Below are 24,016 nucleotides of genomic sequence, written 5' to 3'. Positions count from 1 at the left end.
TGAAGTGGTCGCTGTACTAGTCTGTCGTGATGAAGAGAGAGCTGAGTCAAAAGGCAAAGCACTTAATTTACTAGTCGATCTACAGTCCTACCCTCATCTATGGCCATGAGCTTCGGGTTGCTACTGAAAGAATGAGATCTCGGATACAAGCGGTTGAAATGAGTTTTCTCCGCAGGGTGGCTGGGCTCTCCCTTAGAGATAAGGTGAGAAGCTCGGTCATCTGGGAGGGACTCAGAGTAGAGTTGTTGATTCTCCACATCGAGAGGAACCAGGTGAGGTGGCTCGGGCATCTGGTTAGGATGCTTTCTGGATGCCTCCCTGGTGAGGTGTTCTGGACACGTCCCACTGGGAGGAGACCCAGGGGAAGACCCAGGACACGCTGGAGGGACTATGTTTCTTGGCTGGCTTGGGAATGCCTTGGGACTCCCCCGGAGGAGCTGGCCCAGGTGGCTGGGGAGAGGGAAGTTTGGACCTCCCTACTTAAGCTGCTACACCCGTGACCCGACCCTGGATAAGCGGAAGAAAAAGGATGGTTGGATGGAGAAGCGAGTCCAATTGTTGGTCAAACCTCAGATCCTGGAGGAATAATGAGGGTTCTGTCCCAGCCGTGGAACACTGGATCAGCTGTTTACCCTCACTAAGGTCCTCGAGGGGTCATGGGCGCTTGCCCATCCAGTCTAAATGTGTTTTTCGGACTTGGAAAAGGCGTTTGACCTTGTTCCTCGGGGTACATTGGAAAGGATGCTCCCTGGGTGTCTTCCAACGGAGGTGCTTCAGGTATGTTTGACTGAGAGAAGACCTCAGGCAAAACCCAAGACATGTTCGAAAGACCATATCTCTTGGTTGGCCTGGGAATGACAGAATCCTCTCAAAAGAGCTGGAAGAGGTGTCTCTGGAAAGAGATGCCATTGCCTCCCTGCTCAAGCTGCTGACCACTGGACCTGACTTGGGAACAAGCAGAAGATAATCAATGGAAGGATGGATGGATGGATGGATGGATGGACAACACAACCTAGCTTGTTACATACTTATTGCAAGCTAATAAAAACATGTTCAAAACTCAAAAAAGTTATCAACTCAACTCAAGTTATCATTCCATACTTACACAAAACAAGAGACAGTTATTATTGTTGTCATAACCCAAACTTACGGACAAATATCATCCAAGGCAATGTAGCATTTTACGGTTGATATCAGCTTAACAAATTAACACATCAGCTTTACGTTCAGCCATCTTGGATTTTCTACTTCCTCTATTTTTTTCCAAGTAACCAAAGCAATATTACAAATAAACCACCAGAAGAAGTTAAAGGGCAGCTTATAAAACTCTTAATCCTGTGTAACTCACAAAAGGCAGAACACAAACAGTATAAGTATACTATATATATATATATATATAGTCCTCTCAACAGGCAGGAGTCCAATCTTCTCAGTATGTACATGGCAGGTGAAATCCAGAGGCGTGGTCCAATGGTCGTAGCAAGGGTCAAGCACGTTGAAGCAGAGAAGCAAGAACAGGGCCGAGTCATGATCCAAAATAGTAGTCAAAGGGAGAGCAAGAGTCGTTACCGTGGTCAGATATGCAGACAAATCCAGAAAGGGGCAAGGCAAGGCGAGGAGTCAAAAAGCAGGCAAGGGTTCAAGGCAAGGATACAAAACTATGATACCATATACTAAGATTGAAGGCTTCACTATCAGGGACCATGGGAGGTTTAATAATTCAGCAAAGGACAAGCGAAAGTGGAACTCTTTAAATAAGGCAAAGAACAGGTGCAGTGAATCAGGGCTGATGAGCTGAAAGTGCAGAGGGAGGAGTGGTTAATGACAGAAGAAAAACAGCATGACAAAAGAGGAGCAGAAAACATGACATGATGGGGCTGTGAGTGTGAGACAGGGGCTGATGGGGGGTCAGCGGGGGCCGCTGACCATGACACACACACACACACACACACACACACACACACACACACACACACACGTGTATATATATGTATATGTATGTGTTTATTTATTTATGTGTGTATATGTGTATGTGTGTATGTATATATGTCATGTACATGTACACGCATTATATAAATAAAGTGAAAAGATGCAGTTTAATTGGACAAACATACTGAAGAAACTAAACGGCAAAACAAAAACAACAGTGGGTTTGCTGTCTTATCTTTCACACAAAAATAGTTGAAATCCTGGAAAAACACTCACTGTTCAGGTTTGTCCAGAGGCTTGGCGTTCTCTTTGTCTTTAGAGGATTTTATGTGCTTTTCAATTTTTTCCAACTCCTCCTGTTGTGCCCTCTGTGAAGAGACACAATAAACTTATTTAGTCTGTTCCAGATTTTTTTTAACTTTTGTTTAACACCAAAATAAAGATGTGCACTATAGTGTTGTTAATATTCACTTGCCCGAGTGATCAAGCAGCAAATCAGTATAAAAAAATGTAAAAAAAGACTACTATAAATATTTACTGTTTAACTGGAATGACCCCTTTTGGGAAGTCTTCTAAATTCTGGGTACTTGAAACAAAAAAGACTGATCCGATGACATAAAATTACACCATTTCAAATATTTACCATCCATACACAGGAACAGAACATCCGCTCATTCAGCTTTTATCTTTACCATCCATGCACAGCAACAGAACATCCGCTCATTCAGCTTTTATCTTTACCCACTTCTTTCTTTCCAAGTCACTGGTGCTCATGTCCAGCATACACTGTGCAAGAGGCAGGGACCACCCTGGACAGGTCACCAGTCCATTACAAAGACACAAAGAAACAAACAAGCCAAACAACCCTTGACACTCTCACACATACCTAGGGACAATTTAGAGTTATCGATTAACTTAAAATCAATGGCGGTTCTAGGCATGTATTTTTGTGGTGGCAGGCAGAAATGTGAAGGGGTCATCAAGCACTAGCGCATTTGTTGTCCTTTTTGATAACTGTTTTCTTCATACCCCTTGAATTGCCACCTTATCATGGTGGAGGAGTTTGTGATACTGAATGATCCTAGGAGCTATGCTGTCAGGGGCAACTGTAATTGCCCCTGGTAGGGTCTCCCAAGGCAGATTGGTTCTTGGTGACAGGCAAGAAAAAGAGCAATTCAGCAGACTTATATGGACAAACAATAACAAGGAACTCAGTGTCCCTTGCCCGGACATGGGTTACCGGGGCCCCACTCTGGAGCCAAGTCTGGGGGAGGAGCTCGTCGGCGAGTGCTTGGTGACATGTCTATACCCATGGGGTCTGGTCGGGCTCAGCCCAATGGAGCTACATGGGTTTGCCTTCCTGTGGGCCCATCACCTATGGGAGGGGCAATGCAAGTCGGGTGCATGATGCCATGGGCAGCAGCCAAAGGCAAGGGCCTTGGTGCTCTGACCCTGGCTTACCAAATCTGGATCCTGGGACAAGGAACATGTCCCAATATGTCCTCTCTGGTGGGGAAGGGGCCTGAGCTTGTGCGTGAGGTTGAGAGGTACTGACTAGATATAGTTGGGCTCACCTTGATGCACAGCGTGGGCTCCAGAACCAATCTCCTTGAGAGGAGCTGGACTTTCTTCCACTCTAGAATTGCCCATGGTGAGAGGCGCTAAGCTGGCATGGGTCTACTTTTAGCCCCCTGACTTGGTGCCTGTGTGTTGGAGTTTTCCCTGGTGGATGATAGGGTGCAATTTCTGTGGCAATTTATTTTGGACACTAGGGTGAAGAGAGGAGCTGAGCTGTCAACTGATCACCACCTGGTAGTGAGCTGGATCAGATGATGGGGTAAGATGCCGAACAGACCGGTTAGAGCTAAACATCTAGTGAGAGTTTGCTAGGAACACCTGGCAGAAGTACCTGTTAGGAAGATCTTCAACTCACACCTCTGGGAGAGCTTTGATCGCATCCCAGCTAAGGTGGGGGACATTGAGTCCAAGTGGGCCATGTTTCGCACATCAGTTGTTGAGGTAGCTGCTTTGAGCTGTGGCCTCAAGCTTGTCAGTGCTTCTCGTGGTGGCTTGTGGTCTCTCCAAATTCGGTGGTGGACACCCCGGGTTAGGTAGACTGTAAAGCTGAAGAAGGAGTCCTATTGGGCCTTGTTAGCTGGTGGGACTCCCTGGGCTGCCACCTTACCATGGTGGTGGGGTTTGAGTGCCCAATGATCCTAGGAGCTATGCTGTCAGGGGCTTTATGCCCCTAGTAGGGTCACCTAAGGCAGACAGTTCCTAGGTGAGGGACCAACCCTTATGATGAACACAATTAATGGAAACAATGTTCCCTTGCCCAGACGTGGGTCACCAAGGCCCCACTCTGGAGCTGGGCCTGGAGGTGGGACATGTTGATGAGCGCCTGGTGGCTGGGCTTTTACCCATGGAGCCCAGTTGGGCATAGCCCGAAGAGAAGATGTGGGTCCCCCTTCCCATGGGCTCACCACCTGTGGGAGGGGCCAAAGGGGTCAGGTTCAATGTGGGATAGGTGGTGGCAGAGGGTGGGGACCCTGGCAGTCTGATACTCAGCTACAGAAGCTGGCTATTGGGAGGTGGAATGTCACCTCTCTGGTGGGGAAGGAGCCTGAGCTGGTGTGCGAGGTTGAGAGGTTCCAGCTAGAAATAGTCGGACTCACCGCATGTCTCCGTGAGACGGAGCTTTAACTCCCACCTCCGGAAGAGCTTTGAACATGTTCCAGGGGAGGTGGGGGGCATTGATTCTGAGTGGGCCATGTTCCACGCCTCTATTGTCGAGGTGGCTTATCTGAGGTGTGGCCACAACGTTGTCAGTGCCTGTCGTGGCGGTAACCCTCAAATCCATTGGTGGACAACGGTGGTGAGGGATGCTGTCAGGCTGAAGAAGGAGTCCTATCTGGCCGTTTTGGCCTGTGGGACCCTGGAAGCAGCTGATGGGTACTGGCGGTCCAAGCGGCATACGGCTCAGGTGGTCACTGAGGCAAAAACTTGGGCATGGGAGGAGTTCGGAGAGGCCATGGAGAATTACTTCCGTACGGCTTCGAGGCGATTCTTGTCAACCATCCAGCATCTCAGGGAGAGAAAACGGAATGCCACCAACACTATTTATAGTGGAGGTGGTGTGCTGCTTACTTCAACTCAGGATGTCGTGGTTGGTGGGCAAAATACTTAAAAGACCTCCTCACTCCCACTGGCATGTCTTCCACTGAGGAAGCAGAGCCTTGGGGACTTTGGGTCGAGCTCTCCAGTCTCTGGTGCTGAGGTCACCAAGGTGGTTAAAAAGCTCCTCGGTGGTAGGGCCCCAGGGGTGGATGAGTTTCACCCGGAGTTCCTTAAGGCTCTGGATGTTGTGGGGTTGTGTTGGCTTACAAGACTCTGCAATATTCCGTGGACATTGGGGGCAGTTCCCCTGGATTGGCAGACTGGGGTGGTGGTCCCCCTATTCAAAAAGGGGACCGTAGAGTGTGTTCCAACTACAAGGGGATCACACTTTTAAGCCTCGCTGGTAAGGTCTGTTCGGGGGTCCTGGAGAGGAGGGTCCATCAGATAGTCAAACCTCGGATTCAGGAGGAGCAGTACGGTTTTTGTCCTTGTCGTGGAACACTGGACCAGCTCTACACCCTCAGCAGGATTCTGGAGGGTGTGTGGGAGTTTGCTCAGCATGTGCTTTGTAGACTTGGAGAAAGCGTTCAACTGCATTCCCTGGGGAGCCCTGTGGGGGGTACTCTGGGAGTATGGGGTACCAGGCTCTTTGATACGGGCTGTTAGGTCCCTGTCTGAGCGGTGTCAGAGCTTGGTCCGCATTGCCGGCAGTAAGTCGGGCTTGTTCCCAGTGAGAGTTGGACTCCGCCAAGGTTGCCCTTTGTCATTGATTCTGTTCATAACTTTTATGGACAGAATTTCTATGCGCAGCCAAGGTGTTGAGGGGATCCGTTTTGGTGGCCTTAGGATTTATTTTGTTTTATGCAGATAATGTGTTTAATAATTGATAATTGGTTTCATCAGGTCATGATCTACAGCTTTCACTAGAGCAGTTTGTAGCCAATTGTGACGCAGCCGGGATGAGGATCAGTTCTTCCAAATCCGAGGCCATGGTCTTGAGCTGGAAAAGGGTAGAGTGCCCTCTCCGGGTCAGGGAGGAGGTCCTGCCCCAAGTGGAGGAGTTTAAGTATCTCGGGGTATTGTACACGTATGAGGGGAAAATAGAGCGGGAGATTGATAGGCGGATAGGTGCAGCGTTGGCAGTGAAGCGGGCACTGTATCGGTCTGTTGTGGTGAAGAGAGAGCTGAGTCAAAAAGCAAAGCTCTCAATTTACCGGTCGATCTACGTTCCTACCCTCATCTATGGTCATGAGTTTTGGGTTGTGACCGAAAGAACAAGATCACATGTACAGGTGGCCGAAATGAGTTTTCTCTGCAGGGTGTCTGGGCTCTCCCTTAGAGATAGGGTGAGAAGCTCGGTCATCTGGGAGGGACTCAGAGTAGAGTTGCTGCGTCTCCACATCGAGAGGAGCATGTTGAGGTGTCTCGGGCATCTGGTTAGAATGCCTCCTGGACACCTCCCTGATGAGGTGTTCCGGGCATGTCCCACCGGGAGGAGACCCAGAGGACGACCCAGGACACGCTGGAGGGACTATGTTTCTTGGCTGGCCTGGGAACGCCTTGGGATTCCCTCGGAGGAGCTGGCCCAAGTGGCTGGCGAGTGGGAAATCCTGGCATCCCTACTTAGGCTGCTACCCCCGCGACTTTACCCTGGATAAGCGGAAGAGGATGGATGGATGGATGAATGGCTGGTGGGACTCCGGAGGCAGCTGTGGAGTTCTGGAAGGCCAAGCAGTCTGCAGTCTTGGCTGTTGTTGAGACAAAAAATTTGGATGTGGGAGGAATTCCATGAGGCCTAGGATAAAGACTCTCGGTAAGCTCCAAGGAGATTCTGGCAAACCATCATGCAGCTTAGGAAGGGAAAGAAGCTCTTTACTAATACTGTGTACAGTGAAGGTCAGGTGCTGTTGTCCTCAACCAGTGATGTAGTTGGGAGGTGGAAAGAATGCTTCTCTGACCTTCTCAATCCCACTGGCATGTCTTACATGGAGGAAGCTGTCAGGGAACTTTGGGGTTGGTCTATCCATATCTGTGGCTGAGGTCACCAAAGTAGTTAAAAGGTCCGTGGCAGCAGGGATCCAGGGGTGAATGAGATTTGCCCTGATTTCCGTAAGTATCTACAGGTCCTTCTCAAAAAATTAGCATATTGTGATAAAGGTCAATATTTTCCATAATGTAATGATAAAAATGAAACTTTCATATATTTCAGATTCATTGCACACCAACTGAAATATTTCAGGTCTTTAATTGTTTTAATACTGATGATTATGGCATACAGCTCATGAAAACCCAAAATGCCTGTCCCAAAAAATTAGCATATCATGAAAAGGTTCTCTAAACAAGCTATTAACCTAACCATCTGAATCAACGACGTAACTCTAAACACCAGCAAAAGATTCCTGAGGCTTTTAAAAACTCCCAGCCTTGTTCATTACTAAAAACCGCAATCATGGGTAAGACTGCCGACCTGACTGCTGTCCAGAAGGCCATCATTGACACCCTCAAGCAAGAGGGTAAGACACAGAAAGAAATTGCTGAACGAATAGGCTGTTCCCAGAGTGCTGTATCAAGGCACCTCAGTGGGAAGTCTGTGGGAAGGGAAAAGTGTGGCAGAAAACGCTGCACAACGAGAAGGGGTGACCGGACCCTGAGGAGGATTGTGGAGAAGGGCCGATTCCAGACCTTGGGGGACCTGCGGAAGCAGTGGACTGATTCTGGAGTAGAAACATCCAGAGCTACCGTGCACAGGCGTGTGCAGGAAATGGGCTACAGGTGCCACATTCCCCAGGTCAAGCCACTTTTGAACAAGAGACTGCGTCAGAAGCATCTCGCCTGGGACTGCTGCTGAGTGGTCCAAAGTTATGTTCTCTGATTACAGTAAATTTTGCATTTGCTTTGGAAATCAAGGTCCCAGAGTCTGGAGGAAGAGAGGAGACACATAATTCACATTGCTTGAGGTCCAGTGTCAAGTTTCCACAGTCACTGGGGTGTCATGTCAGCTGCTGGTGTTGGTCCACTGTGTTTTATCAAACGTAGGGTCAATGCAGCTAGCTATCAGGAGATTTTGGAGCACTTCATGCTTCCATCTGCTGAAAAGCTTTATGGAGATGAAGATTTCATTTTTCAGCACAACCTGGCACCTGCTCACAGTGCCAAAACCACTGGTAAATGGTTTACTGACCATGGTATTACTGTGCTCAACTGGCCTGCCAACTCTCCTGACCTGAACTCCATAGAGAACCTGTGGGATATTGTGAAGAGAAAGTTGAGAGACGCAAGACCCAACACTCTGGATGAGCTTAAGGCCGCTATCGAAGCATCCTGGGCCTCCCTAACACCTCAGCAGTGCCACAGGCTGATTGCCTCCATGCCACGCCGCATTGAAGCAGTCATTCATGCAAAAGGATTCCCGACCAAGTATTGAGTGCATAACTGAACATGATTATTTGAAGGTTGGCGTTTTTTTTATTAAAAACACTTGTCTTTCATTGGTGGGATGAAATATGCTAATTTTTTGGGACAGGCATTTTGGGTTTTCATGAGCTGTATGCCATAATCATGAGTATTAAAACAATTAAAGACCTGAAATATTTCAGTTGGCGTGCAATGAATCTGAAATATATGAAAGTTTCATTTTTATCATTACATTATGGAAAATGATGACCTTTATCACAATATGCTAATTTTTTGAGAAGGACCTGTAGATATTGTGGGGCTGTTTTGGTTGAAATGCCTTTGCAACATCACATGGACATCTGGAGAAGTGCCACTGGATTGGCAGACTAGGAGACAGTTCCCCTCTTCGAAAGGGGTGATTGGAAAGTGTGCTGCAATTGAAGGGGCATTATTCTCCTTAGCCTCCCTGGCACAGATTGTTGGTTGAATATCAAATCCAGGAGGAACACTGTGGGATCCATCCTGGCCGTGGAACACTGGATCAGCTCTTTTCCCTCACTAGGGTCCTCGAGGGGTCATGGGAGTTTGCCCAGCCAGTCTACATGCATTTTGTGGACTTGGAGAAGGCTTTTGCCCATGTTCCTCAAGGTACACTGTGGGGGATGCTCCATGAGTATGGGATTGGGGGCCCATTGCTACAGGCTGTTTGTTCCATATACAAGCGGTGCGAGAGTTTGGTTTGCATTGCTGATCGTAAGTCGGATCCTTTCGGGATAGGAGTTGGACTCCACCAGGGCTGCCCCAATTCTGTTCATAACTTTTATGGACAGAATTTCTCTGTGCAGCCAGGGGGCAAAGCGAGTCTGGTTCAGCGGCCTCAAGATTCCTTCTCTGCTATTTGCGGATGATGTGGTTCTGTTGGCGTCATCATGCCATGATCTTCACTTCTCACTGGAGCTGTTCACAGCTGCGTGTGAAGTGCCTGGGATGAGATTCAGCACTTCCAAATCTGTGGCCATGATCATCAGTGGGAAATGAGTGGATTGCTCTATTCCAGTCGAGGGTGAGGTTCTGCCTCAAGTGGAGGAGTTCAAGTATTTCAGGGTTTTGTTCACGAGTGCGGGAAGAATGGATTGTGGGATTGACGGACAGATTTGTGCAGCATTTGCAGTATTGCAGATTTTGTGCTGGTCTGTTGTGGTGAAGAGGGAGCTGAGCTGTAAGGCAAAGCTCTCTGTTTAGAGTGGAAAGGAAAAACTCCCTTTTAACAGGAAGAAACCTCCAACAGAACCAGGCTCAGGATAGGCGACCATCTGCTTTGACAAGCTGGGATTTGAGAGGACAGGAATGAGAAACAAACACAGAATGGCAGGTCCAGATGTAGGTCCAGGCTTACCCTCTATTGGAAGAAAGACATAAAACACATCTAACAAAGTTAATTCAGGTCCACTGGATAGATTAAAAAAAAACTTGTTGAAATGTTAAAAATTTAAATCTCAGGAAGTCCAACATTTTACTGACCACATCAACTCCGTGGATAAATATATCAAGTTCACACAAGAATATGTAAAAATTGGCAGGTTGGCTTTCTTGGACTGTGAGGTCTCAGTCTCTGATAGAGGACATTGGCAAACTGAGGTGTACCGCAAACCCACCCACACAGACCAGTATTTGCAGTTTGACTCCCATCACCCTTTGGAGCACAAGTTAGGAGTCATCAGGACTTTGTATCACAGAGAAGACAGCGTTCCCACTAACTCATGAGCCAGGCAGAGGGAGAAATCCCACATTAGACAGGCTCTAGAGCAATGTGGATATCCTAACTGGGCCTTCCTGAAAGCAGAGAAGAAACCCAAACAGGACTCCAGTCAGCCATCAGGTGAAAAGGAGGAACCCAGACCCAGACCAGTGGTCAGTCCATATGTTGAGGGAGTATCAGAGAAACCGAGATATTTATTTTCTAAACATAACGTCCCAGTGGCTTTTAAACCCCAAAATACATTACGGCGAAGACTGGTTCATCCCAAAGATCCAGTCCCCTGGCACAAACAGCATAATATTGTGTATGCTGTTCAGTGTCAGGAAAGCTGTGATCAGTCTTACATCAGGGAAACTAAACAGCCACTGGCCAAATGGATGGCCCAGCACAGAAGATCATCATCATCAGGCCAGGATTCTGCGGTCTACACTCATCTCCAAGCCAGCGGTCACTCTTTCAGGGATGAAGATGTTCACATCCTGGACAGAGAGGAATGCTGGTTTGAGAGAGGCGTAAAGGAGGCCATCTTTGTGAAAAGAAACCGTCCATCATTAAACAGGGGTGGAGCCTCCGTGTTCAACTGTCCCCCTCTTACAATGCTGTTATTGCTAGTATCACTCAGCCCTCTGTGAATAGTAAACAGCCATCAGTGTGCTAATGATCCATTGTTAGGCTGATGGTCCTTCTTGACCATGTGAGCAGCTGGTTTTGGTTGCCAGCAGCAAACTGGTTGATCCACTCTGAGAAGGTGCTATTTAAGAGACTGAGCTGAATACAGCACCTCAGACTGAGGAAGTCTTTCGGATGAAAGATGAAACGTTTCTACATTTTTTTGGTTGTTTTGCTTTGTTTTTTTTTTTGTTTTTTTTTGAATGTCCTGAGGACCAGATTTAACTTTTTTAGATGTTTTAAATTTAGTTTGATGCAGATCTGAAGAACACATTTGCTGCAGTGGGCTTGGACACATTTTTTATCAAAATATGTTATGTATTTTTTGGAATAAATATTTCATGTATATGGCAGGAACTAATCATCCAGATCAATGCTGTTCATTTTAAATTCCTGTGACAAAACGTTTAGTCTCTTTGTAGATCCATTGTGATCTGTTCTAAAACACATGGACTTGATAAACTTGGGAGTGGTGCTGCTGAAATTGCACTTCTCATGTTCGTAATGATTCAAAACAGGATTGTTGATTAAATATAAACATTTTCCTTGTAACAATCGAATGGGAAAAACTTTGAATGGTCATTATTTATTGGATATTATCCTGTGATTTTACCAGTACAGTCCATGGGAAAACAAATAAATCTTAATGGGCCCTTGAACTAAATTTAGTTTGACACCACTGGTATACGGTGACAGACCAGACAGAGAGCAATTTAGAGCATTCATATTGACACAGCACAACACAAAGCTTGATGTTCCTTACCCAGATGTGGGTTACCAGGCCCCGCCCTGGAACCAGGCCTAGGGGAGGGTCTCAGCAATCAGCATCAGGTAACCAAGCCTCTACCCATGTGGCCTGGTCAGAAGGCAAATCTATGTACATGTATGTGTTACATTGGCTTGCATTCTGTGGGGCCACAAGCCTGCAGGAGGGGCCACATGAGTCAGATGCATATTGTCATGGGTGCTAGCCAAAGGTGGGGGCTTTGGCTCTCTGACCCTGACTTACCAAAGTTGGCTCTTGGGACAAAGAGCTGAAACTTACTGTGTGAAAACATTATTGCTATTTATGCCTGCTGAGTTTGTGATGGCCATATTTAGATTGTGCAGGTAGGACATTTGTGTTCTGCTGAGTTCTGAAGCCAAACAAGTGCAAATTGCTCATGCCACTCAACTTGATGGCTGTATTTTTGCAAGCATTTACAGTAATTAGTTTCATTTATTTTTCTTAGCATTACACCAAAAAACATGAGGTATTAAAGCTGAATCACTTTCCAGTGTCGCCTGTGTGCTTGTTCAGAATGGGAGGTTGGAATGAAATGGGAGATTTGATGCAATCTGCTGGCTTTCTTAGAAAGAAAATGTTTCAGTAAGTGGTATTTCATAATTATGTAAATGTTTTTGTACAATACCCTGAGACAACGTTTGTTGTGAATTGGCTGGTGTTATAAAAATAAACTGAACTGATTCAGCTGTATCATTTAGTGGACAAAACAGATTCTTGAGGCTTTATGAGCCAACAACTCCAGTTTAACAAACTACGGTAAGATGAAAATGAAGAGTGTTTGTCTGCAGCTCACATTTTCATACAGCGCCTGCAGGGTTTCCATGTCCACAATGTTGTCGTCCAAGTTCAAGATGGCTAAGAAACAGAGAAAAAAGTAACTGATCACAAATGTGTTCACTAACCACTCCAGCTGTCATCCAAAGCCACTAACAAACATGTTTTAATGTTTTGTCTTTCTTAACACCTAAAATGAATGAATGGGTGGTTAACAGCCTTCCACAAAACTCAAATACATGCTGAGGAAGTCATTCAATCTCTGAACCAAGTATGCTGGAGCAGGGAAACAACTAAAACATGGATGATCTTGTTCTTGAGAACTGGGATTGGAAACCACTGATCATGCGAGTTACTTTAAATAGGAGTGAGTCAGATTTCCTCCTCAGATGTGTGCAAATCTAGTGGAAATTGGACTGTACTTATATAGTGTGTTTCAAGCCCAGCACTTTGTCTAAGTGGATGGGTAAATGAGGGCACAGGCTATGTATCTGTGCCCTCATCTACCCATCTACCAACACATTCACACAGCACTCTACAACAAATCTGAGTAAATAATCTATAGAGACTAATCAGTGCTTTAAACCACATTTATACACTGATGGACACACATCAGAGGCATTGAGGGTTCAGCGCCTTGCTTTGGGACACTTCAACATGTTGGTGGAGTTGACTGACAGTATGTCTTGTAATTAGTGGCTGACTACAAGAAATGTTTTACCACAAGAAATATGTTTGATAATGAAAGTTGCTCTACCGAGAAGTGTTTTGCTTGATGAGAATATACTTCTTTAAATAATTAACATGAAAACCACATTCATGTAATTTTTTTTAATTATTCTTTCTCTTTCCATGCAGATGAAGCTATAATAAAACTTAGAGACAAACTTACAGCAGCAAATAATCAATAGTTGGTTTTTATAATGTATGTGAATGCTTTTGTATGGAGCCCTGAGACGACCTGTCGTGACTTGGAGCTGTCAAAAAAAAAAAAAAAAAATTAATTGAATTGAATCAGATAATTGTGTCCCACTCTGTATGTGACTGTTGAACTTCATGTGTAAATTAGAATAATATTTTTGTGTAACCACAAAAACAAAACTGTATTCAGGAGAATCAGACATTTGAATGGGGTTTGCAAATCTCAAGTTCATTTACTTTTTTTTTTAACAAAGTATTTTTATTCCATCATCCATCCATCCATTATCTTTTACCCGCTTCTTCCTTTTTTGAGTCGCAGGGGTCGCTGGTGCCCATGTCAAGCAATCACTGTGCAAGGGGTCGGGGACACTCTGGACAGGTCTCCAGTCCAGTTCATCACAGGGACACATAGAGACGAACAACCATTCACTCTCTCACTCACACCTAGGGACAATTTTACATGCATGTTTTTGGTCTGTGGGAGGAAACTGGAGTATCTGGAGAAAACCCACGCATGCACGGAGAGAACATGCAAACTCCACCCAGAAAGTCCCCCGGACCTGGATTTGAACCGACAACCTTCTTGCTAAGAGTCAGCAGCTCTACCAGTTATGCCACCATGCTGCTTATTCATTTTTTTTTTTTTATAAATATAGAACAAAACAAAACATAAAACCATAAAGCAATTCCCTCCCATCCTCACCCTTCCCTCCGACACCAGATCAGTTAACACCACACAAACAAATTATACATACAGGTGCTGACATGCTCTCACCAAACAATATAAATTCAAGATTAAAGACTCCTTACTTGTCATTCCATCACATGTGGTACATGTGGTGGAATGCAATTGTGTACATATGGTCCCAGTTACATCCAACAAAGTATTAAAATGTAAAAGAAAAACAGTAATAAGATCTAAGATATGAACTAAGAAAAGTGTTAACTAAAAATACACTAAGCACTAGTAGTATAGAAACAATAGAAACAATACATGAACAGCAGCATGAACATGAGTCTGTGAGAGAAGATGAGTACGAATGAACACAGCAACATGAAAGAGATCAGCAGCAACATTGAAACAGATCAGCAGCAACATGATATGATTCACAGAGATTATCCTGGTTAGAGACTTATGAATCTAACAGCTTCAGGGTAGAAGCTGTTCCTCAGTCTAGTGGTTCTACACTTAATGCTCCCCAACCTCCTTCCCGAGGGGAGTGGGGCAAAAAGTGTGTGTGCTGGGTGAGTGGGGTCCTTCATGATGCAGGTGGCCCTCTTCCTGCATCTGGAGGTGTAAATGTTGGTGATGGTGGGGAGGCTGACCAGACTTCTGTGCAGCCTTCACCACACACTCTGTAAAGCTTTTCTTTCTGCAGCTGTGCAGCCTCCATGCCACACGTTGATGCTGGAACACAGGATACTCTCCACTCCACACCTGTAGTAGAAGGTGAGGACTGAGCTTCCCAGTCCAACTCGACTAAGCCGCCTGAGGAAGTAGAGTCTCTGATGTGCTTTCTTGATCAGGTTAGTAGTGTTGTTTCCCCAGCTGAGGTCATCGTTCAGGTGCACACCCAAGTACTTGTAGCTGGAGACCACTTCCACAGCAGATCCTCCTGTGTTGGGGTGGTAGGTGTGTTTGTTCCTTCTGAAGTCCACAACCATCTCCTTTGTCTTTTTCACATTGATGTGAAGGTTATTCTTCCTGCACCAGCTCTCCAGGTGTTCCACCTCCTGCCTGTAGCTGGACTCATCATTGTTTGTGATGCATCCCACCACCACTATACCATCAGGGTTTGGGGGATCATGGTGTTGAAGGCAGATGTGAAGTCCACAAAGAGCATATGGACATAGGAGTCCTTCTGCTCCAGGTGGGTGAGAGCAGTGTGGACCACAGAGGAAATGGTGTTCTCTGTTCATCGATTCTCGTGGTATGCATACTGGTGAGGGTCCTCGTTGATGTTGATAGTTGTTCTGATGTAAGTCATGACAAGTTTTTTAAACCATTTAGCGACTATCGAGGAGAGGGCTACTGGCTGGTAGTCAGTAGCTATGTTTACATGCGCAGAATTCTTTGACCGGATTGAAATGTGTTCTGTTTGAATAATTCAAATGTATTGTTTACATGGGCACAATCTGTTCATGATGAGCGTTTACATGCAGCGGGCTTTGTTCTGAACAGCAGTACTGACATGCGCAGAGTGGTAAACTCTCCTTAAAAAAAACACCGAAGAAGAAGTTCTACTTCCGGGTGAACGTAAACAAACCTGAGCACCCAAAATGGACCCGCGACAGGTTTTAATGATGGTGGAGACGTTATTGCACTCCCTGACTGAGCTACATGTGATACAGATCATTTTGAGCTCTTTAAAAGTTTCTAGTAGAAATTTTGTGTCGCTCACCGACCAGTTTTACTTCCCTGACATGCTAATATTATTAGCGTTAGCCAGGCGGAAATGGCAAAGTCGCACATGCGCAGTCAGGTCAGTTTTTCACCATCAGATAAAAACGAACAGATCAAGTGTTTACATGCGCACTGTAGTGAACTAAGCCTGATCTCAAAACTTGACCTTAGGATCATATGGTCAGAAACTGTCATTTCATTGATTTGCATCCAGAAATACAGGTTGACCCATCCTGAGACTTTCTTTCTTGAATTAATCAAGTGGAAAAAGACTATTCTCTATGATCATTACTATTTTAAATGTTTTGATAATCAAATTGTGTTAGTTCAAACAATGTTTACATGTTGAAGTGAACTACTCATTTTTATTTACTTAAAACAGTAATAATGATTTTTAATCCTCATTCAAAGAAGAAATCAGGTGAATGATGCATTGTCTGATTTTCTGTCTTCAATGAGCAAAGTTTGTAAGTGTGTCGAAGTTCAAGCTTCGGTCAACTGAAAGTTTACTGAAAAGAAATGTCATGTTTAACTTTTACAGCAAGATACTAGGAGTAGAGACTCCACGAAGTCTGGTTTCTTCGTAATATCTCTTTGTCTGTTCTTAAATAATCTTAATCTTTTCCTTGACTTTTCATAACACCTTACATCACAAAACACACCTCTGTTCTGGTCCACCGACCAATCAGAGGCTCTCAAATGCACCGGAAATAGAGCTCTTTAAATGTCGGTACTTCCTAGTTCTCCCCAGTTCCTGTTGGGTCAAAGTTCCAGTGCTAGGAAACAGGACATGACCACAGAGCTCTCCCGAGTCTTATGGGATTATAAATCTTCCACCTCTGGGTGGAACTCTGACGGACTCCACTCATGTGAAGTCCACTTGTTGAGGTGAACTGTTGTTGACGAAGTCTCGTCCTGTCAACACTTTTCACTCATACACACACCATCTCCCTTCCTCTAAACTTCATCTTTAAAATTCTTCTATCTGCTAAAGTAATTACAGATATTTTTAGAAATGTCTGAAGCAAAGTTTTCAAATCACCGCCGTGTGATTTGACGTCTGTTCTGCTGAAAGTGAGGAAAACAATCGCCGTATTGTTCTCACTCCTGTAAAACTGGTTAATAAGCTGTCGTTATTTTTCAATTCTTGCCAATTAATGTAAATGTGTGATGTGTTAAACTTGATTCTGTTAATAAATGACCCACTCGTTTGGTGAGTCAAAGATAATTAACGTCTCACGTCCACATTTTATTAAATTCAATGCATGCATGTTATACAGTCCAGAAAAATGAAAGAATCCGTTTTAACAGTATGAATATATCTCAGGATATGTCATACTACAGCACCGATCGGGTTTCGGATCGGCGTAAACCACCCGTTTCGTTCTGATCACAAATTATAACGGATCGCGCCGAATACACAAAAAATAACCCGAACGGAGTGTTTACATGACACACTTTTATTCCGACCGGCCATTTGATCTGGTTACTTATGTCCATGTAAACATACCCACTCAGACCAGTCATTGTAGAGCTCTTTGGGACTGGGATGATGGTGGCAGCCTTCAGGCAGGAACTGTTGCCAGGGTAAGTGAGGAGTTAAAGATGTCATTTTTTTTCAGGCAGATTATTTTTTCTCATCAGCCTTGAATCCTGCTAGTACTTTCGATCCAAAATGGACATATTTGTGAGCATTCCACTGGTCCGTGCTTATGAGCCCCCTCCAAGGTCATCTCCAACATGCTAGCCAGTCCCAGAAGCTGCAGATGGTCTGCGATTCTCACAAATTGCTTCCATCTTGTGGTTTAACTCGTAAATCAGCTGATTTTGAGTGCTAGAAGCACAAACCAAACTTTCACACAGACTCAGCAGTTTTGCCATGGCTGAAACTGCTACTGCCGTTTTCTTCAATAGCCGATAACATACGAATCCACCAGTGCCAAAAAGCAGATACCCTGCTATCATGATTCCAGTTATATAAACATCTTCGGCATCCTCCTGAGACAATACGAAAAGGCACATCAGTTCCCAAACTCCCCACGGATCCATGACATATCCTGCCGTGTGCATCTCAGCGGGGCATGAGGGCTCTCCCTCAAAGTCCCTGTCGCTTTGTTGAAAAGATTTTATCAATTGCGTTGAAAGTCCAGCTAATCAGATCCATGATAGTAGTTTTCCATTTCGGAAGATGTGTAAATAGGAGTTCCGATACACAAGACAGAGAGCAAAAAGCAGGAGGAGAACGGGAGAGGGAAGAAAAGGCGTCTGCCTTGCACGAGAGTGAGTGAAGAAGAAAATTGAGGCACATGATTTTAATATCCCATTCCTACATGATCATTTCAAAAATGACATCCAGGTAGAAATTTGGTCTTTAGTCTAGAGATACATCTAACTTGAAAATGTGTGAAAGAAGCTCAATTAACATAAATAAACATGAGTTTAGCTCACCATGCTGGATGTCTTTCATGTCAAGATGCAAAGAAGACATGAGGATCCCAACTGCCTGAGAGCGTTTATTGTTTAGAAGCTTCACAACCTAAAAAAAAAAAGATCAGACACAAAATTAAATATGGTTGTATGAAATTATTTTACCAAAAAGTGATATATTTGATTATTTGGAACAGCACCAATCTAAACCAAAAACAGAATGTTTACAAAATAAAATTTTTGCTCTCCTCCTTGAATCACCATCTTATCGTGGTGGAGGAGTTTGTGCCTGAATGATCCTAGGGGCTATGCTGTTGGGGCAATTTTAATTGCCACTCACAGGGTCTCCCAAAGCAGATTGGTTCTAGATGACAGGCCAGACAAAGAGCGATTCAGAAGACTTTTTATGGACAAACAACAACAACAAGGAGCTCAGGGTCCCTTGCCTGGATGTGTTACTGGGGTCCCACCCTGGATCCAGGCCTGGGGAAGGGGCTTGTGGGCAAGTGCCTGATGACCGGGTCTCTTCCCATGGGGCCCTGTCAGGCTCAGCCCAAAGGAGCAACATGGGTTTGCCTTTTTGTGGGCCCACCACCTGCAGGAGGGGCCATATGAGTCGGGTGCATGACTCCATGGGTAGTGGCCGAAGGCAGGGGCCTTGGTGCTCTGACCCTGGCTTACCAAAGCTGGCTCATGGGACATGGAATATGACTTTTCTGGTGGGGAAAGAGCCTGAGCTTGTGCATAAAGTTGAGAGGTACCAACTAGATATAGTTGGGCTCACCTTGATCCACAGCATAGATTCTGGAACCGATCTCCTTGAGAGGGGTTGGACCTTATTCCACACTGTAGTTGTTCATGGTGAGAGGCACCAAGCTGGTGTGGGTCTACTTTTAAATCCCTGACTTGTGGAGAGTGGCTTCCCTGCATTTGGGTGGAGGGACAGGCTCTGACTGTTGTTTGTGCCTATGCACCAAATGGTAGTTCAGAGTATATGGCCTTCTTGGAGTCCTTGTTGGGGGTGCTGGAAGATGCGTCAGCTGGGGACTCCTTTATTCTGCTGGAGGACTTCAATGCCCACGTGGGTAATGATAGTGTGACCTGGAGGGGAGTGACTGGGAGGAACAGCCTCTCTGATCTGAACCCAAGCAGTGTTTTATTGTTGGACTTCTGTGCTAGTCATAGCTTGTCCATCACGAACATATGTAAATGGACTGTACTTATATAGCGCCTTTCTATCTTATTTCAAGATACTCAAAGCGCTTTACACTACAATCTGTGTCCTCATTTACCAATTCATACAGCACTCTACTAGATCTCTACAAAGCTAATTGAACAAATCATTCTAATGAGACTAATCAGTGCTTTAGATCACATTCATACACTGATGGGACACACATCAGAGGCTATGAGGGGTTCAGTGTCTTGAACCCCCAATTCTTGCATTGGCAGACGACTGCTCTAACCACTCAGCCACAGCCGCCCCTCATATGTTCAAACATAAAGGTGTCCATAAGTGCACTTGGCACCAAGATGACCTATGTTGTAGATAAATGTAATCAGCTTTGCAGTCATCTCATCTGATTTGGGGCCATTTTTCTGGACACTCAGGTGAAAAGTCTAGCTGAGCTGTTAACTGATCAGCACCTGGTAATGACTTGGATCAGATGTGAGGAAAGATGCTGGACAGACCAGGTAGACCCAAAAGTTAAGTGAGGGTTTGCTGGGAACACCTGGCAGAAAACCCGACAGAAAACTCTTCAACTCACACCTCCAGGAGAGATTTAACTGCATCCCAGCTGAAGTGGGGGACATTGAGCCAGAATAGTCCATGTTTTGTAACTTAATTGTTGAAGTAGCTGCCTTGAGCTCTGGCCGCAGTGCTGTCTGTGCTTGTTGTGGTGGCCATCCTCGAACTCGGTGGTGGACACCCCTCGTTAGGGAGGCTGTCAAGCTGAAGAAGGAGTCTTATCAAGCCTTGTTGGCTGGTAGGACTCCAGAGACAGCTGAGGAGTACTGGAGACCCAAGTGGTCAGCAGCCTTTGCTGTTGCTGAGGCAAAAGCATGGGTACTGGAGAAGCAAAGCCGATTATTTGTTGAACCTCAGCTCCAGGAGGAACAATCCAGGTTCCATCCTGGCTGTGGGACACAGGATCAAGTCAAGTCAAGTCAAGTCATATTTATTTATAGAGCACAATTTAAAACAGATAGACTGTTATCAAAGTGCTTAACACTAAGGGTAACACTGAGAAATAAAAAGCAGTAAGAATATACCTTAAAAAATTAAAACAACAGCATTAAAATGAAGACATGGAACAAGATATACTAAATCAACCCACACAGTATGAAACGCCAGAGAGAACAGATATGATTTTAGCAGGGATTTGAACACAGGAAGGGAGGTGGCATGCCTAATGTTGGGGGGTAGGTTGTTCCACAGTTTGGGACACATGACTGAAAACGCCCTATCTCCTCGGAGCTTCAGTCGTGTTTTTGGAACAACCAAAAGCAGCTGATCGGATGATCTCAGAGACCGAGAGGGAACATATGGTTCCAGTAGCTCAGCGAGGTAGATGGGTGCAAGGCCATTTAGGCACTTATAGGTCAGGAGGAGAATTTTGAAATCAATCCTAGTTCTCACAGGAAGCCAGTGTAGGGAGGACAGAACTGGTGTGATGTGCTCATACCTCGGTGTACCGGTTAAGAGCCGAGCTGCAGCATTCTGGACGTGCTGTAGCCGTGAGATAGAGGCCTGGCTGACCCCAGCATACAGTGAATTACAATAGTCCAGGCGGGTTGTGATGAATGCATGGACTAGTGTCTCAAGGTCGGGTCTAGACAGCACTGGCTTGAGCTTAGCTACCTGCCGCAGTTGGAAGAAGCTTCTCTGCAGAACTGAACTGATCTGTTTGTCGAACTTAAAATCCGAGTCAAAAACCACTCCAAGGTTTTTAACAGAGTGCTTCAGATAAGGCTGAAGGGAGTCCAGGTTCACAGGATAAGAGGAGGCAGCTGAGCTAGGGCTAAAGACAATGACTTCAGTCTTCTGGTCGTTAAAACTTAGACAATTTGAAGCCATCCATGTCTTAATGTCGTCCAGACATTTGAGAAGAGGGTGGACGGAACAAGCACTGGCTGGTTTCAGTGGCAGGTAGATCTGACAGTCATCGGCGTAGCAATGGAATGGAATACCATGTTTTCTTAGGATCGACCCCAGCGGAAGCAGATAGAGTGAAAATAGAAGGGGTCCGAGAATCGAGCCCTGCGGGACACCGCAGGAAAGAGGCATTGAAGTGGATAGATTTTTACCCACCTTCACACAAAAACTCCTGTCAGAGAGGTATGAGCGGAACCAGTCTAATGCAGCACCTGTAATCCCAACCCAGTGTTCAAGCCGAGAGATGAGGATACTGTGGTCAACAGTATCGAAAGCGGATCAGCTCTTTACCCTCACAGATGACTGTGGCTGAGTGGTTAGAGCAGTTGTCTTCCAATGCAAGAGTTGGGGGTTCTATTCCACCATCAGTCACCTGCCAAAGTGTCCTTGGGTAAGACACTGAACCCCTCATTCCCTCCGATGTGTGTCCCATTGGTGCATGAATGTTATAAAGCACTGATTATTATTTGTATAAATATAATAGAGTGCTGTATGAATGGGTAAATGAGGGCACATATAGTAGAGTAAAGTTCCTTGAGTGACTTGATAAGATAGAAAGATGCTAAATAAGTATATTCGTGATTGTCTTGCAGGAGCTGGAGGAAGCAGCATTTAGTTGCATTTAGTGCCAGTAAGTGATGGTTTGACAAATTAAAAAAAAGATTTGGATTAAAAAGTGTTTCTCTGCACAGAGAGGCTGCGTCCGCTGACAGCAGGAATGGAAGAGTTTGTTAACACGAGTTCAAAGATCTGATCACCAAGGTGGTCTACAGGTCTGAACAAGTTTTTAACATGAACGAAAGGGATGGAAAAGGATGCTATCTCACACTTTTATTATGAAGGATGAAGCCAAAGCGCCTGGTTTAATCTCATCTTCATCACCTTCATCATCATCATTGGACAGTTAATTCTTTACCTCCATCTCTTCTTCATCTTCTGTGGTGAGTACCCATTTAAATGTATAATTTTAAAAAAGGTATAAGAGTTTAGAAAATTGTTAGGAACATTGCAAGAGAGTGGGAAGGGTTTAAAACTTACTGCAACTACAGAAAATACTAAAATAAACTACTACTTATTACAACTACTACTACTTGTGTACATAATTTCGTTCGTAAAACTTATTTGAACTGAACTTGAACTTGGACTACTGCATCCTTACTTCATGGTTTTTCACTTATCACATGGGGGATGGTAGTGGGGCATGGTCCCTAACATCCGCTATAAACAAGTGACTACTGTATGTATATATATATGTATATATATATATATATATATATGTGTGTATATATATATATATATATATATATATATATATATACAGTATATATATATATACTGTATATATACTGTATATATACATATATCTACACACACACATTTATATAAACTTAATATATATATAAAAAAATTCAGCAGTTAAGTAAGGTGGTTGAATTTTCTGCTAAGAATCACATTGTCCTAAACTTAAAGATTAAAGGACTTTCTGAGGGTTAAATTTAATTAATAATATTTAAGATTTTAGTTCATGTAGAGTAATCTTTAACACACCGACCTGTTTCGCCTTGGTCTTAGTTATGGTATCAGAGAGTGGTTGCTTTTTTTCCTTAACAGCTTTTTTGGAGAACAGCTCCAGAAACTCATCAAAGTCCACTTCAGGCTCCTCAATTGTTTCCCACACCAGTGAAGAAGCAATCTCTCTGGAAAATATATATCAGCAAAAGATTTAAACAATAGTCCCAATCAAAGACAACTTGCAAATTATTTGTATAAAAAAGACAAGAAAGTATGACTTTGAAGCAATAATGATGGAATGTGCACTAAGTGAGGACTGTGCAAAACCATTTTAAAGAAAAATATAAATCACATTTTCCTGTAATATTTACATAGGACTAAACTGCCATTAGGCTGGGAGGAGTATATTTTTTGAAAGACATAGTTTTTGCCTATATATAAATGGTGGATATACTTTCTTATTATAATAGTTCTTCAAAGTAAAGCTTCCTAAAAAAAATGTAGTATTGGGTCTGATCTCTGTTTTGTTTTTGTTTTTTTTCCAAAGTGGGGGCGGTCCAGACCCACCAAAACATCCAGGGAATGCCGCCTGTTCATGAACAATCAGCAACATAAAAATTTACTTTGTGACGTTGCCTTAAAACTCTAGTAATAAAGGCAGCTGGCAATATGCATACCATCAAGGACTGCTCCTCTTTTCATTCTCTTTTGAGCCATTAGACACCATAGAAAAATAACAGTAATAATATACATCAATACTTTTTGGGGTGTAGCTGAATCCTGGTCCAGTAGAGTGGCTTCATGGGTCTGGGTGGCTCCACCGCAGCTTTCCTTGGCAGCTTCTCTTGTGATAAAGCCTGAGAATACAGATCCAAAGGCAGTGGGGGTGGCAGGAAACCCAGTGCTCCCAGAGGAGCCAAGGCAACACTGATGGCTCCTGGTGGAAGAGCGGGAGGAGGGGGCCCACAGCCTGGAGGAGGTGGTGGTGGTGGAGGAGGAGGAGGTGGACCTGCAAAACCTGGAGGAGGTGGAGGTGGTGGTGGTGGAGGAGGAGGAGGTGGACCTGCAAAACCTGGAGGAGGTGGAGGTGGTGGAGGAGGAGGTGGACCTGCAAAACCTGGAAGAGGTGGTGGTGGAGGAGGAGGTGGACCTGCAAAACCTGGA

The 24,016-nt window shown here is 44.6% G+C and overlaps 1 protein-coding gene across 1 annotated transcript in view; it reads right to left on the bottom strand.

Moving 5' to 3' along the window:
• Positions 1–2,201: 2,201 nt before the first annotated feature.
• fmn2b (formin 2b) overlaps positions 2,202–24,016 on the bottom strand; it is a 49,936-nt gene continuing 28,121 nt past the window's right edge. The window contains exons 5-9 of the mRNA XM_037691580.1: positions 23,612–24,011; positions 22,893–23,037; positions 18,205–18,292; positions 12,451–12,512; positions 2,202–2,297 (exon numbers count right to left, since the gene is read on the bottom strand). Coding sequence (XP_037547508.1) covers positions 2,202–2,297; positions 12,451–12,512; positions 18,205–18,292; positions 22,893–23,037; positions 23,612–24,011 — 791 coding nt within the window. The remainder of the gene's footprint in view (positions 2,298–12,450; positions 12,513–18,204; positions 18,293–22,892; positions 23,038–23,611; positions 24,012–24,016) is intronic.

Source organism: Nematolebias whitei, chromosome 17 (assembly GCF_014905685.2).
Source record: "Nematolebias whitei isolate Nwh7 chromosome 17, NemWhi1, whole genome shotgun sequence".
NCBI lineage: Eukaryota > Metazoa > Chordata > Actinopteri > Cyprinodontiformes > Rivulidae > Nematolebias > Nematolebias whitei.
The sequence above is the reverse complement of the archived record's forward strand: the minus strand, read 5'-3'. Positions and strand labels throughout refer to the sequence as shown.